The sequence below is a fragment of the Anguilla anguilla genome, chromosome 14 (assembly GCF_013347855.1).
Source record: "Anguilla anguilla isolate fAngAng1 chromosome 14, fAngAng1.pri, whole genome shotgun sequence".
Taxonomy (NCBI): Eukaryota; Metazoa; Chordata; class Actinopteri; order Anguilliformes; family Anguillidae; genus Anguilla; species Anguilla anguilla.
In genome coordinates, this window is record NC_049214.1 from 28,521,577 (window position 1) to 28,537,193 (window position 15,617).

Genomic DNA, 15,617 nt, shown 5'->3' on the forward strand with positions numbered 1-15,617 from the left:
TTCTCTTGCGTTAAAAACAGCTGCTTCCTGTTGGCCCGTTGCATCATTGAAAGGTTAATTTTTCATTGGATGCTGGCCGATGACCCTTATCACCAAAATGTAGGGTTTATGCAATAGACAGCATGTTTTGTTACTTTTCGGAATGTTCCATCTTTTAAGCAGGAAGTTCACTAAACAGTTTTATTTGTTTTGCAACACCACTTTGGTGACATTTTGTGGGAATGTCATTGGCTCCATTAGGTTGGTAACATATTGTAGAGTTAAAGTATGTATTTGGCCACAAATATAAAGGCCACACACAATCGCCCCTTTCCCTCACCCTACCTGCAATGCACTGCACCTGGAGGTTCATTCAGTCCCGTTTCCACTATAGAAAGTTCTCATTACATTTTGGCAGCCCTTGAATATGATCGTAATTTTAGGCCTGATGTGATCACAGCTGTGTTTGGAACGGGGCAGAGCCGAAGCACCAACTTTGGGCCGAGAACCTCCGAGAGGCTCTGGCTCCTGGGCATGGCTTTGCCTGGAGTTGGGACTGTGGTCCTTTAGTGAGAAACGGGGGCTCCCAAAATGACCTACACAGGGTCTGCACCTAGCCCACGGATGACCACAACTAGACCACTTGCATCGCGCGTACACATTCACACCGCTGATTAGTTTAAAGACCAGTCACTGTCCAGTGTTCTAATTAAATGGTGGAGGTTTTCATCTGTCACCTGAACAAGAAACCCAGGACTTGGGGATCATATTTATTATCTTGATGAACAACTTTTAAGTGCGTGTTGTATATGATCAATGAGTTTAACGTGTATTTCATTACAATTAAAAGGGAAGCAGAAGAAGAAGAAGAAGAAGAAGCATGAATAAAATTTAGACTGGTGCCGTCTTTTTTAGGATGTAGTTTGAACTATAGACCGTATAAAAATAGGTTTGAACACAAACGTTACTATACCACATACAATTGTCTTAATATATACCGCCATCTGTGGTGATAAGAATGAAGTGTCATTGCAATGTGCGTTTCGTTGCGGCTGCGCACTGGGATACAGGTTACAACGTAGTGGAGGGTTGGGTGTCTGAACTTCAGTGAACGAGGCTGTGTAGTTGGGTATGCCAGGCTGCCTAATCCCGAAGAAAAAGCCTTTCGGTTCGGGGGAAGCAATCGGACTCCAGGAGTAAGACGGCTTTCTCTTACCGGGAGGAGGGTGGCATAGTCCGGGCCAGCTGTTGGGACAGTGATCACAGAAGGAGGGGAGAGCAACACACGGAAAAGGCGAGGAGTAGCTACCAGCTGCCGGCATGGCCAGGGACTACGATTACCTCTTCAAGCTTCTTATCATCGGCGACAGTGGTAAGGAAAGACCGAGGATGTGTGACGGGAAACGGGCCTCGTCCGTTTTGTCGTGAATAAAAGGGTCAGTTGGCGCGCTGGAACTGCAATATTTGTGATTTGGATTAATTTCGTTTGCTAGCTGGGGAACCAATACATGATAAATAAGCCAGCGATAAACGAGGAATCTAGGCTGCGTGTACCATCACTAGGGCGTATGGCTTGGGCAGGTCACTACAAACTACTTTAAAGCCAGGCCGTGCGTACAGTTTCCCCGCCGGGTATGAAAAGTTGATGTAGCGTTAGCAACATGATGTACACTACGCAACAGTCAATTTTCGGTTGGTACAAGCCCACAATCTTGTCCTAGTGCGACAGTAACCAGATACCAAATCAAGTTATCTTCTTTAACGTTACATTCATAGTTTGAGTATTTATCCATCAAATGGAAGATAGATGGATGGCTAGCCTTGCTATCCGTGCTAGCCGCTACCTAATCGGAATCCCAAGCACGCCCGCTAGCAATCACCCCAACAACATTGGGGTTTTTGTTTAGCTAGCTAAATGGCTCCTCGACTTCAGTAATTTAGCTAATTTAATCTGAGCGCTAGAGTTTTTGAGGATTTTTGTTTAAAAGACGGCAGCCAGAGTATTTTGGTATCATGAGCTGTCATAGCTAGCGAGGACACAAAATGAGCAGTTACCTGGTTTTACGAGATAATAAGCAACAGGCAGACCTAGCTAGCTAAGTTAGCTGGCTAGTTTGTCGACGTTACATGAGTTTGAAGTGAAGTTAATTTAGTTAGCTGTGGTGGCTATGTGGATGTAATCTGCTGTTAATGTAATTTGCTAATTTGGCTAGAGAAAGCATCGTTCTTCAAACCGATACAAGAAGTTACAGCACTTCTCAGAAACGAATCAAGAGCCATAAAGCCGTTGTTTCGGTTTCTTTGTTGTTTTATGGTTGTGGCTTTATTATAGGGATTTACCAGAGCGATGTCTGATTGTTTCCCCAAAGTTCAGTTTAGTTTCAGGATTGTTTGTATGTGTTCTTGTGGTCTGTAGTTACAACTTAATGACCGAGCTACCAGTCAGTTCCGCCTCGTCTGTGTTTCGATGGGACAAATCGCCCTGTATCTCGGGTAACTTTTACTTATTTACGGTCAACTCACTTAACTGGAGGGCTCTAGAAACTCTTTGGCCCTGTGGAGACCTTCCCAGTTTAATAGTGTTTTTAACTTCCCCGACCTCACTGGAGTAAAGTGTCGTTATTCTTAACGTGTTACATTGCTGTCGACTACATCTCGTCTGCTTGAGATCTGTGGGTGGTTGTAGGCATTTGAAAAGAAATCCAATAGACTGTGTTTACCAGTAGTTTTCTAAATGAACTTGCCTGTCATTAACTTAACAACCCGCACAACAGACTGTACAGAGACTAGCTGTAAGGAGTGATTAGGGATTCTGTACAAAGGAGAGTGTGTGGAGGCTAGAGGTATAAAGGTCCTTACATAGAGACCAGATGTAATGAGATGAGATATATTCGCTATAGAGAGGAGAGTTAGCACAGAGACTAGCTGTGCAGAGGAGAGTCAAGAGAAATGTGTAGTTATGTTGTGCGTTTGTTGTCACCTCAAGTCTGATTTCTTGAGGGTTGGACCTTTTCTGGAAAGTCACAGTTTTATTTATGTAATTTGCAGTTACTGCCGGGCCCCAGATCAGACAGTACGACTCCTGCAAATTGAAATTCTCCTGCAAGATCTGCAGATTTGTTTGCATTGTTTTCAGTAATTTAATGACTCTCTTCCTCTCCCTCTCACATTCTACCATTTTCTCTCTTTCCCCCATTATCTTTCTTTCCCTCTCTCTCTCTCTTTCCTAGGTGTTGGAAAAAGTAGTTTGCTACTGCGCTTTGCAGACAACACATTTTCAGGTAGGATTTCTCTTTTATTAGGGGTCCAAGCAGCGAAGCTGGTGGAACCCTATTGTATTGGGACCACCTATGTCCGCCATATTGTTTGCCTGCCATTTTGACTTTTTAGTTGAGGCGTGGAAACTTTCTCCGCTAACAGTGTCTGAGGCTCAGCAACCATAAGTTGTAGACCAACCAAATTTGGTAGGTGGGTTCCTATGGCCCCCCGCTACTCAGGCACTACAAATCACCTATGTCGGCCAGATGGTGGCGCTATAACAAAGGGTCATGTTTAAAAGGTCATAACTCCCACACCATAAGTCAGATCAACACAAAACTTCATCGAACGATGCATCTGAATGTTCTCTACAACTTTGCTATTGGGACCACCTATGTCCCCATATTGTTTGCCCGCCATTTGGACTTTTTTATTAGTTGGGGTGCGGAAGAGCTGTAGCTCCAAATCTAAAGTGTTACGACACTAGTAAACTCCTTTACGGTAAGCGGCTAGAAGACATCCATGGCGACGCAAGTAATCCGACACCGTAGGGTCTAGTTTTTATCAGTGAGGGGAGGGTCTGAACGTCGGGGAAGCAATGGAAGACAGTGCCAGCCAGAGTGCATGCTAGGCTACTAAAAGTTTGTTAAAAGAAGCTTTTTGAGAGGATGAATAATTACTTTTCTTTGGCATGGATCCATTTGAAGACAGTATCTGGTGAGTTTGTTTAGTCTTTAAATCCGTCATTATGGTGAGAGAAATCGTATTCTCAATTTAATCTCTAAATTGACGTAAGCTTAGGGTTGTAACTAGGTAGCTGTAAGGTAACTTAGTTAATGCACTCGTCTTGACTATTGCTTGTATTTTTGCATAGACTGCATTGTTGCTGTTCTTGTTTGTGTTAGTGTTAATCAGTTTAACCTACAGGGTCCAAGTTGAACTATGCAGTTGTTCCCTGCACTTGGAATGGTACTAATTAAAAGCACGTAGTTAGTAACCAGTGTCAGTTACTCTTTGGCACTGGTTACTAACTACACGCTTTTAATTACTTGAGGAGGTCTGCGTCTTCAACGCGGCCGTGGTCTGCAACCGCACATGCTGCACATTGCACACAACCCCTACACAGACCCATTTTTACGTGTACTATGCAGAAGTATAAAACAGGCTTTAGTGTTACGACATAGTAAAGGCCTTTACGCCTAGCGGCTAGGAGACATCCATGGCGATGCAGTAGATATGTTGGGTGAAGGTATATGATCATGAGGACAAAACCATTTAACCCTCCTATTATGTTTGGGGTCAAATTGACCCCATTCAATGTTTACTGTCTCTAAAAATATGGTTTCCATATTCTTTTCAGCTAGATATTTCATGACTTTTCCTAACTTTATGGGGAAAACATGGCAAACATGAAATTAACAGAAAAAATTATTTTCAGTGTCCTTTACACATGTTGTACGCATCGGTGTTGTTGGGGTCTCTATTGATATATAAAACCATCATTTTGATCTTGTTTTTGTTGTGTTGGCTGAGGGCACTTTCACATGAATTTGTGGGTGTGTGTGAGAGAGAGAGAGAGAGACGGAGGGAGCGAGCGAGCGAGAGGGAGAGAGAGAGAGAGAGCATGCTTGTTTGTGAGGAGAAAACATAGTTCCCTCGAGATCTCTGATCATTCTCGCAACATGGAGGCGGGGGCAAACTTATAATATGGGCTGCACACACAGCCCTCTAAACCATTTCTCTTTGCATTTGTGCCTCAACTAAAGATTTTGACAGTGACCACCAGACAGAGGTGTATATTTTCTGCTACTGAGGTTCTGTCACAGATCTTGGAGGGTGAAAGTGATTTAGATGAGGATATGTCTGAGACCAGAGGATAATGTTGAGGAGGACCCTGACTATGTGGCATCCTCCTCTGATGATGAGAATGAAGCCTTTGTGATACCACATTCTGACCCTCCTTTTGTTCTCAACCCCCAATAAACCGTCCTCTCATCTCTCAACCACCAAAAGATCCTCCTGTCATCTCTCAACCACCAAGAAACCTTCCTGTGGCCTCTCAACCACCAAGAAACACCCCTGTCATCTCTCAGCCACCAAGAACTGACATGTTTACTTCCAAAAATGGAGAACTACTATGGTTCGGATCCCCAGTTGAAAGGCAGGGTAGACTTAGTGCTGCTAATATCATCAAAATGGTTCCAGGCCCCACCAGATATGCTAGCAGTCATGTACAAGACATAAAGTCTGCATTTGAACTCTTCATAACACCATAAATGCAGAAGGATATTCTTGAGATGACAAACTTAGAGGGGAGGCATGTGTATGGTGACAATTGGAAAGAGCTGGATGTGACCCACTAGCAATCCTATATTGGGTTGCTTATTTTGGCAGGAGTGTACAAGTCATAAGGTGAAGCAACAGCAAACCTTTGGAATGCTGACACTGGTAGGGCAATTTTTCCAGCCACAATGTCTCTGGAGACATTTCATGTTTTCTCCCACATTATACGCTTTGATGACAGGGAAACAAGGCAGGGTCGACAGGAGCGTGACAAACTTGCACCTATCTCGTCTGAATGAAGAATTGATACCCACGGGTACCTAGTTGAGTGGTTATGTTCATTTTTTATCTGAACTCAATTCTGGTGATTAATTTACTTTTTATTGGTGTTTAATCATTATTGAATAACTGTCATATGTTACTTATTGATGTTCTGAAGTGTTTTCTGAACCTAAACATTTGAAATGTTTGACATTTTAAATATTTTTTCCTGCGGTCAAATTGACCCCGAACATAAAATGTTACTATGCTTGATAATAAAAGGTGTGTTTCTTTCCAAATGTTATTTTTCTTTTTTAATGAGCACTTAATACCAACATAAAGCCCTGCAAACACCAAAACATACTTTGTTTTCCATTTTAGGTCAATGAATGAGATTGTACAGTCATTTGCATATTTTGCAATAGTCATATAAAATCAATACTTGATGTATAAGGGGAGGATGGGGGGAGTCTTGTTTTATTTACTGGGGTATTAAGATGGTCACTAGAAAGGCCTGAAGTAGCTGAGAGAGAAACTTTGGTAACACTTTCAGTTACAATTATTTTCTGAAGGTTTATATTGCTGGGGTCAAATTGACCCCAAACATAGAAGTTGTTAGTTAATTTGAACATAATAGGAGGGTTAAAAATCGCTCCATAGGGGGTGCGATAGTGCCAATGCTTGGACCCCTCCCAACGCCGCTTGCGGCTTTAATTTATTTATTAATTTTATTTATTTGAAAATCTTTTAACCACACATGCAGACATCTGATATTTCTTACCCGCTTGGAGCAGGTTCCCTGGTAGGGTCAGGTGGGGTGCTGCTCACCTGTTCCACAAGTTTGAGTGATTTGTTCTTGAAGGCTGAATTCAGAATTATGACTCCTGCAAATTCCATTAGATTGAACTAGAACATGAGCTGCTTTTATAAGGTGTGGTGTCAGCTTGGCCATTCAGTGTGTGTCTGTGTGTGCGTCTGTGTGTGTGTCTGTCGGTCCACAGGTAGCTACATCACCACGATTGGGGTTGACTTCAAGATCCGGACCGTTGAGATTAACGGGGAGAAAGTGAAGCTGCAGATTTGGGACACGGCCGGACAGGAGAGATTCCGCACCATCACCTCAACGTGAGTACTTGCAGGGAGCATCATATGTGCGTGTGTACACACGTGACGCTCCCTGCACACACGCACACACACACACAGAGGAGTGATTCTGCACCATCACTTCCACATGAGCTTCAGCAGAGGGTACCATATTCGTGTCTTTAAGTTGTCACTGTTACTTCAGGGTTATTTAGTTTTCTTGAGAGATCACAGTAGAAATGTTAATGCTGTCTACCTGTATTCAGTCACCAGCATGCAGAAGAAATTTCACTGACTTTGTGAGGTCTGATCAGCCACGCTGTCATGGCGACTGGGCACCTGCTTATGGGAGTTTGAGTTTAAGTTGTTAGTAGGCAAAATGCTAGGTTAAAATGCTAGAAGGTTATCAAAAGACATGTTTTGGACCTACACACATGCGCACACAAATTGATTGCATGCTGACTGCGATTAGTTTGGGCTTTTGACTGGCTGAAGGCTGATTGATTGGTTGGGGGGGGTTTGACCTGCGGAATGCGGGTTGATTGTGATTGGTTGTGCTGTGCCTCCCTCTCCAGGTATTACCGAGGCACTCACGGTGTGATCGTGGTGTATGATGTCACCAGCGCGGAGTCCTTCGTTAACGTGAAGCGCTGGCTCCACGAGATCAACCAGAACTGCGACGACGTGTGCCGAATATTAGGTGAGGCTCGTGACTTCTTGGTCGGGTTCCTGGTCGAGTTTCAGTTGTGCGTTTCCCTCTTTCCCATGCGCGAGCTGTGTCACGTGACCTGATGTGTTGCTTATGTAGCAGATGAACAGTGTACGTGCTCAATATTGCATGTCTGTCGCTGTCCATTTAGTTTATGAACTCAAGACTTTCTTTTTGATTTGGAGCATGAAGCCACTTACGTTCCATGGCATTCTGCTTTTACTCTGTTCTGTCCTGATCTGGTGCGTTGGATGTTAGAGTGAAAAAAGTGACCTTCTCGTGTGCCCCCTCAGTGGGGAACAAGAACGACGACCCGGGTTCGAAAGTGGTGGAGACCAACGACGCGCAGAAGTTCGCCGAGCAGATGGGAATCAGCCTGTTCGAGACCAGCGCCAAGGAGAACATCAACGTGGAGGATGTGGGTTTGGCCTGGGGATGAGGGCCTGGGTCTTAGGGGAGGAGCCTAGGGTGGGAGGGGCCAGAGGCAGGATGAAGGGGGGGATGTTGGGCTCGGGGGAGTGATGGAATGGGGCGACGAAATTTTAAGCTTTTATACGGGAACTTTGGCTGTCTCTGCTAATCATACTTCATAACTGCTGATTTAAAAAACATTTTAGTGCATCGCTTGCCTAGAACTTAGATAGGGTATCTTGAGTTTTTAATCTCACACAGACCTGCTGAATGGTTGCACATATATTGCTCTACTAGCTCTGCAGTTCACATGAAAAAAACAATAACGGTAGCTTTCTTTGCGTGCGTGCCTGTCTTGTGCATCTGTTTGCGTGCGTGTGCGTGCATGCGTGCCTGTCTTGTGCACGTGTGTGTGTGTGTGCGTGCCTGCCTGCCTGTCCTGCAGATGTTTAACTGTATCACGGAGCTGGTCCTGAAGTTGCGGAAGGAGGTGGTGGCCAAACAGCAGCAGCAGCATCAGGGCGACGTGGTTAAGCTGAACAAGAACAGCAAACGAAAGAAGAAGTGCTGCTAGCGAACGAACGCGCCGCAGACGAACGTCGCATGGACCGCGGGCGGGGGGGCGCCGACTGAACCAATCGAAAACGACCGCGAAACGTGCACAACGGGACTCCAGCTGACTCGGGGAAACTCATAAAAGCGTCATGCAGAAACGGTGGAGTGAGGTCTGTTTCGGACATGTGCAGATTTTATCGGATGTGGGAGGAGTTTTATTTGTTCGGTAGGCTGGTCCTTTTCTGTGACGGAAGGGATCAGGACCCTGACTGCCAGCATAAAGCTCAGATTCATAGAAATATATAAATATATATATATTTTCAATCTTTGAAGACTCCATCTCATTCCACGTGACTCTGGACATTGATGAGTCGGGTGAATATGGACGCCCCTTTTTCCAGTTTTTTTGTTGTTGCGGGGGGAGCACACCGACATCCTTCAGATCATGAACTTTTGCTTTTTTTTATTCAATCCGAACGATTGTTGATTATAATACAAAACAAAAAAAAAAAAAGATGAATTGAGAATTTTAGCCAGTGAGTCTGTCGATGTGGCCAGGTGGCCGGCTCCATGTCTTACCTGTCGATCCCACAAGGACTCCAGCGGGTAAGAACTGCCGCGCGTTTTATCGTCAGTGTACCGTCATCGCCTGTACATCGCATCCAGCGCAGCCAGCGCCGGAATCTGGGGGGTTTGCTGTTCCCGTTGCCGTGGAAACGGCGCTCGCCGGTCCCGTCGGCACGGAAACGGAGCTCGCCGGTTCCACCGGTCGCACGTGGAGGAAAGGATGGGAGAAAAAGGGTTTTTAAAAAAAAAAAAAAGAACTAGCATTATTTTTGTACTAACACTGTACGGTGATTAATGGTGGTTAAATAACTGAAAAATGATATGTGGAATTCTGTGTGCATGTCTCATCATCCCCCCCCCCATATATCAGTTGTGTTGGGTCGTCATTGCGTTGGTTTTCACCCTGGTTCACATTTTTGGGTTCTGCGTTCTCCTCAGTTCTACCCTGGGGCCAGACGGGACGCCCCGGCCCTCTTGCTCAGCGTGCCATCCGATATAAATAAACCCCACGTGCTCTGTGTTTAGACTCCGCCCCCCTGCCATGGTCTCAGGGTCATGACCCTCTGACATGCACAGGGGACGAGACTGCCCTCCTCCTCCTCACATCTGGCTTGGAGTGTGCTACACGGCTTATTGGGCTTTACCAGAAAGGTTCGGGTAGCATCGTAATTTTAATCATAGTTTACCCTCAGGTGTGTGTGTGTGTGTGTGGGGGGTGGGTGGGTGGGTATGTGGGATGCTGTTTGGCGACTGAAAAGATTATTGAGAATATATAGAGTTGCGTACTCAAGCAAAATAAAAACACACATAAAAGCAGGGCGTGTGTCCTGAAGCTTGATTCCGTTGGCCTGTGTGCCACCCCGTGGGCGGGTCGACTAAACCCTGGGCCTCGCCCACATCCATGCCCCGCCTCTCTGAGCTCAGGGTACAATTGTGCGTTTTAACCCTTTGAAGAGTAGGTTTATTTTGGAATGTTTTTTTTTCCCCCCCAAAATTTTAAGTCAGTGTTCTAGAACTCCATTGCTTTCATTTACCAGCAGTAATTGTGACATCAGCATTAGAATGTTCAGGTAAGAACATTCTAATCGCATAGTTGTGATCTTGCACCTTAAAGGGTTGAGTGGGTCAGCTGGTGTGTGATGTGCATGCTCCGTGAGACTGAGAGAGGGCTGTACGGGAAGGAGAAGGACGTGTGTCTGTCAGTCTGTGTGCGTCTGCGTCGGACGCACAGCGAGCGTCTGTTTCACAAGGCTTCACGCCAACTGCAGTGCTTAATTATGTCATTTGCCTAACTGCCTATTTGATCCAACAAGCTGACGCAAGCTACAGCTTCAGACTGCACCTATCGCCCTGGTGAAAAAGCACACTGATCTGATAGAGGAGGGGAACCATTTTGATGTGTGCAGGTTTTTAGAAGGTGAAACCACTAATTGGTTGGCACTGAAATGTACTACTTAAAGCAGTCGATATTAAAAGAATATTATTTTATATAATCAGGAACCATTTTATATAATATAGGAACCAGGTGGGGAAATGTCCTACCAGTTCCTGCCAAAAAAAGTGTCGTGCCATAGGTTAAGTGTCTGGTGAAATCGCTCCATAAAGCCTCGGTTGTCGTATTAATATACGTATTTGTACGCATACACTGATATTTTTGTACATTTGTGTAAATTTAAAGGACGCATACAGAGAGGAATTTTCCGCAAACATGCAGTTATGTCTGGATGTGTTTGCATGGGGGGGGGGGGCCTTTAGTTTTCATTGGTGGTTTTGCTTTACATTGCAAATGTAGTGTCATCCCACCCCCACCCCCACTCACAAACGGCCACCAAACTGCTAATTGAGCCAAAGTGAGGGCTCAGTGACTGGCTTCTCTCCCACGCACTAAATCCACCATGTAGCACCGCTCGCTTACTCCAGTGTTGAGGCTGACTGAAGGTATTTTTTGTTCACTGAGGTGACTGGGGGCAGTGATGTTTTTAACCGAATCGGTGACTATGAACGGTGACGCGTCACAAAATGGGGTCAAATCTGTACTGGTGGATTTCAGTGTGCTGTGGAAGGGAGAAGAGACCTTCGGTCCATGCAAACGAGGCAATGCTCAAATACGGTTGAAAAATCGCTCTCTGATTCATCGGACGCAGCTGATTTACTTACTCAAGGGTGACGCGGGGTTAATGTGTCGTCTTTATATCCCAAAATGTGGTGACCACTAGGGTGTAATTCTGCTTGCAAACTTAAGGGGGGGGAAATGGCTACTGTAATAAATATTTTCAAATAATTAACATTTGATTCTGAGGTTCTCTGGAGGTGAATGTGGATGGGATGTGAACACCCAGGACACGGGTGAGGGACGCTAGCCTGGTCTGGTAATGTATTAGCACAGCTAAATAGGCTACCTACCAGGTCTGGTAATGCATTAGAATAGCTAAATAGGCTACCTAGCTGGTCTTGTAATGTGTTGGCACAGCGAAGTAAGCTACTTACCTGGTCTGCTAATGCATTAAAAAAGGTATTATTTCTCCCTCCAGTTTACGTTTTGAATCTCATGCAGCCTCAAGATGCAAATGATTCCTGCCGCTGGCATGCAGTTCACTCTCAAAGAACAACATCCTCGGCATTGTGCATCGCTTATTTCTCATTTATTTTCTTTAAGACCGCTCAGTTTGTTTATGCTGCCTGAATGCGAAACCCTGAAGGGTGCAAGTCGTCACAATACAGTTTGTGGTTGGTAACCTTAAGCAGACTGCTGAGCCAAAATCCTTTACTAATCCCACTGCATGACCAGGACCTAAAGTATCCTCATCCCTTAAATTTTACAAGGGTCACTGAGTAGATTCTAAAGAACGACCCTTTGAAATCATCTTTTCTTCTAGGGCTGCCAAATTAAATTCAGGAAATTCATTGTAATTCAATTCCAAGTTTTTAAAATAATTAAGAGGATTTAAATTTTTTAATATTTTAATTGAGTTTTAATTTCCTGAAATGCCTAAATTGAGGTGGACTTTACTCCCATGTGTGCTGTTAGCGGTAGGTGTCTGCAGTGATGCAGCTCTTCTGGCAGCCAGCAGGACTTCTAAAAAACAAACATAAAAGGCACATTTTGTTTGTTTTTTAGAACAAGGTGAAAACTGTCTAAGCTTCCAGCACAAGCCAAAATCTGATTGGCTAGCACGACACTGTCGCGATTCTCTCTCCTTTATCTCCATCTCCCATTGGCTGACGCAGTAACTATGTTACCATTAGCATGAAAAGCATTGACAATGCAAATTACAGTCAAATTATTTGGCAAATGAAAAGCTGAACTGCTTTTTAAGTCAGCAGTTACAGAAATCCTTCACTAATTTGTTTTAATGTGCATGAAGGCAAATGGAAGAGAGCTGTAATTTGTAAAAGAAATGCTGAATAAGTCACCAAACGCTGCAGGGAGCTCGCCCAATAAGGAGGAGGTATCGCCTTCCTGGGGAACGGTAGGCGATTTAGAAACTCTTTGCTGTCGCCGGTTGGTGCCTGTTCCTTTCTTTCTGTTCCGAGCACTTCCTGTGTTGCCGTTAGCAACGTCTCCATCAGGGCGGTGTACTGCTATCGACAGCAGCCTGGCCGGAGTCGCCGGCGGGACGGCGCTCGGTGCTCTGGTGGCCGTGGCGACCCTGCAGGACGCCGGCGACGGCGGACACGGCCCCCGCGAGGGCGCGGAGCTCGCCGCGGAGCGTCAGCACGCTGTCGGAGAGCGCGCGCAGCTCCCGCCGCAGCCCCGCCGTGCCGGACGCCACCCTGCGCAGACAGGCAGTCAGGCCTGCGCAGCCGGGCACGTCCGGAGCCCGCCGCCGCTGCTGCTGCCGCCAGGGTCCGAGCCTCGTCCCGCGCGGCCAGGTCACGCAGGCTCCCGTCCGATTGGCCGGGGAGGCACGGAGCGCCGCGGTCTCGGGCGGGGACTGCGGGGGGGTCGGCTGTGGCGCTTTGGGGGCCGTGGGGGCGGAGTTAGCCTGCGGGGACGCCACCGACGCCTCTTCCACCGTCCACTCAAATTTCCAGTCCTGAGGCCCGCTACCGCCCCCTGCTGGGCTCACTGTCTCGACAGGCTCTGAGGGACGAGGCACGTAACATCTGATTTACCAACTTCAGTCATTTACACCCCGGTCACTGGCTCCAATAACAAAGCAGGAAAACCACATGCATTAACACACCTGCGGTTAATCACACACTTTTTATGACCAAAAATAAAAGTAGCATTTGTGATATGTAGACTTTTTTTTTAAAGCATTACTGTTTTTGTTTTTTGGAAATTGAGGACAGGCAATAAAGAGTTAGCTGACATTTAGATGGGATATATAGTTACTACACATGGTAGATGTGTTTGGTAATGCTGTATGTAAGTGTGGTCATGCAGTAGATGTGTGTTTGCTGTGGGTAGGTGTGGTCAGGCTGTAGATGTTTGTGTGCTGTAGGTAGGTGTGCGTGTGTGCAGTAGGTAGGTGTGGTCATGCAGTAAATGTGTGTGTGTGCTGTAGGTAGGTGTGATCATGCAGTAGATGTGTGTTTGCTGTGGGTAAGTGTGATCATGCAGTAGATGTGTGTTTGCTGTAGGTAGGTGTGGTCATGCAGTAGATGTGTGTTTGCTGTAGGTAGGTGTGATCATGCAGTAGATGTGTGTTTGCTGTAGGTAGGTGTGGTCATGCAGTAGATGTGTGTTTGCTGTAGGTAGGTGTGATCATGCAGTAGATGTGTGTGTGCTGTAGGTAGGTGTGCGTGTGTGCAGTAGGTAGGTGTGATCATGCAGTAGATGTGTGTTTGCTGTGGGTAGGTGTGATCATGCAGTAGATGTGTGTGTGCTGTGGGTAGGTGTGATCATGCAGTAGATGTTTGTGTGCTGTAGGTAGGTGTGATCATGCAGTAGGTGAGTGTGTGTGCTGTGGGTAAGTGTGATCATGCAGTAGATGTGTGTTTGCTGTAGGTAGGTGTGGTCATGCAGTAGATGTGTGTTTGCTGTGGGTAGGTGTGATCATGCAGTAAATGTGTGTGTGTGCTGTGGGTAGGTGTGATCATGCAGTAGATGTTTGTGTGCTGTAGGTAGGTGTGGCCATGCAGTAGGTGAGTGTGTGTGCTGTGGGTGGGTGGGTGTGGCTATGCAGTAGGTAGGTGATATCATGCTGTGATGTTCCCTGGTGAGGAGGGGAGTGACTCACCCAGCTTGATGTCCTGCAGACAGACCACTGGTATGGAGGTGAGCTGGCTGGGGGTGGGGCTGGGCTGCTGGGACGCACGCAGGTCCTCCAGCAGGGGCTGCTGGGGGAGGGCAGCTTGAGGGGGCGGAGCTGCCCCTAACCCCGCCCCTACCCCGGACCCCGCCTCCAGAGTGTCCTTCACGGCGGCCTCGTCGAAGGTGGACAGGACGGCCTCCTCCAGCGGGGTGAGGTGGCCCATGGGCACGCCGGTCTCGGCCAGCGCCCGCCACAGGTCGTGGGCGCGGTGGCGGATGCGGCGGCGCTCGTCCTGCCAGCGCTTCTGCACCTCGCTCTTGCTGCGCTGCGTGTGGCTGACGCGGTTGACGGCCTGCGTCACCTCCTGCCAGACGCGCTTGCGCACGGACACCGGGCCCATCTCCTCGCCGTACAGCACCGCCCGGTGCTCCACCACGCACTCCATCAGCACCCGGATCTGGTCCGGCGTGAACTTGGGCTTCCGCAGGCGCGCCCGCTGCCCCGCCGCCCCCGACGCCGGCGCTTCCATCGCCCGCCGCGACGTGCCCCCGCCTGCCCGCCCCTTCCTCGCGGTGCGCCGCCAGACCCAGGTCAAACGCCGCGCCTCAGATCCTCGCCGTGACCGCTCTACCTTCCTCTCTCCGAACCTCGGGGGCCTGCAGCCTCAAAACTACACCCTGCCACTGACTAATGCTGCTGGAGAGAAAAAACAAGCTAAACACGTAATAATAATAAACTCATACAGAGCCTGCTTTGATCAGCAATGGCTTAAACACATTAGTAAAAAATAAATAAATATAATGAAATAAAAACTCTTTATTTAGCAAAAGGTAAATCTGAACATCCCATGTATCTACCTTTTCCCAGTAAAAATATTTTTCCTCAATATCGCTAGGCTATTTCTATGAAAACGCTGCGGTTTTGCTCTTTGTTTTATTAAGACAGTGGTAAATTTTCCACCCGGAGCTACTTTCCTATCCGCTGCCATCACAGACAAAAAGGACAGCCCAGTGAGCACGCTGATTGGACGGACTCTGATCTGGCCATTGTTGAGCCCCTCCTTTTACCGCCGAAGTCTTGCGGTTCGCGCTCCACCTCATTAACATAACTAAGACTGCACTCTCGGTGCTGGTTGCCAGCGTTAAGAGCGTGGTGTTTTCAGTAGGCGGCCCAGTACCTTGTGATCAAGATTCTCCATGGCAACCCTGTAATTCTAAACCCCAGCCTTTTCTGCGCTCTAACAAACTGGGAAAAAATATACCAGGATAGGTCTGATTTGAACGCACATAGATTTTCCGAGGGATGCGCCG

At 46.9% G+C, this 15,617-nt stretch overlaps 1 protein-coding gene across 1 annotated transcript; it reads left to right on the top strand.

Annotated features, from left to right (window-relative positions):
- Positions 1-1,038: 1,038 nt before the first annotated feature.
- LOC118212516 (ras-related protein Rab-35-like) lies at positions 1,039-9,360 on the top strand. The gene is made up of 6 exons (XM_035390447.1): positions 1,039-1,351; positions 3,210-3,260; positions 6,783-6,906; positions 7,440-7,564; positions 7,867-7,991; positions 8,430-9,360. Exons 1-6 carry the CDS (start codon positions 1,300-1,302, stop codon positions 8,556-8,558), a joined length of 606 nt encoding a protein of 201 aa, XP_035246338.1. The 5' UTR covers positions 1,039-1,299; the 3' UTR covers positions 8,559-9,360.
- Positions 9,361-15,617: the final 6,257 nt, after the last annotated feature.

What these genes read in the sequence shown, in the direction of transcription:
- LOC118212516 (XM_035390447.1), top strand. Translation starts at nt 1,300, where the DNA reads ATGGCCAGGGACTACGATTACCTCTTCAAGCTTCTTATCATCGGCGAC. An exon ending in TGCAGACAACACATTTTCAG is followed by an intron (nt 3,261 to 6,782) that starts GTAGGATTTCTC and finishes GTCGGTCCACAG; the next exon opens with GTAGCTACATCACCACGATT. An exon ending in TTCCGCACCATCACCTCAAC is followed by an intron (nt 6,907 to 7,439) that starts GTGAGTACTTGC and finishes CTCCCTCTCCAG; the next exon opens with GTATTACCGAGGCACTCACG.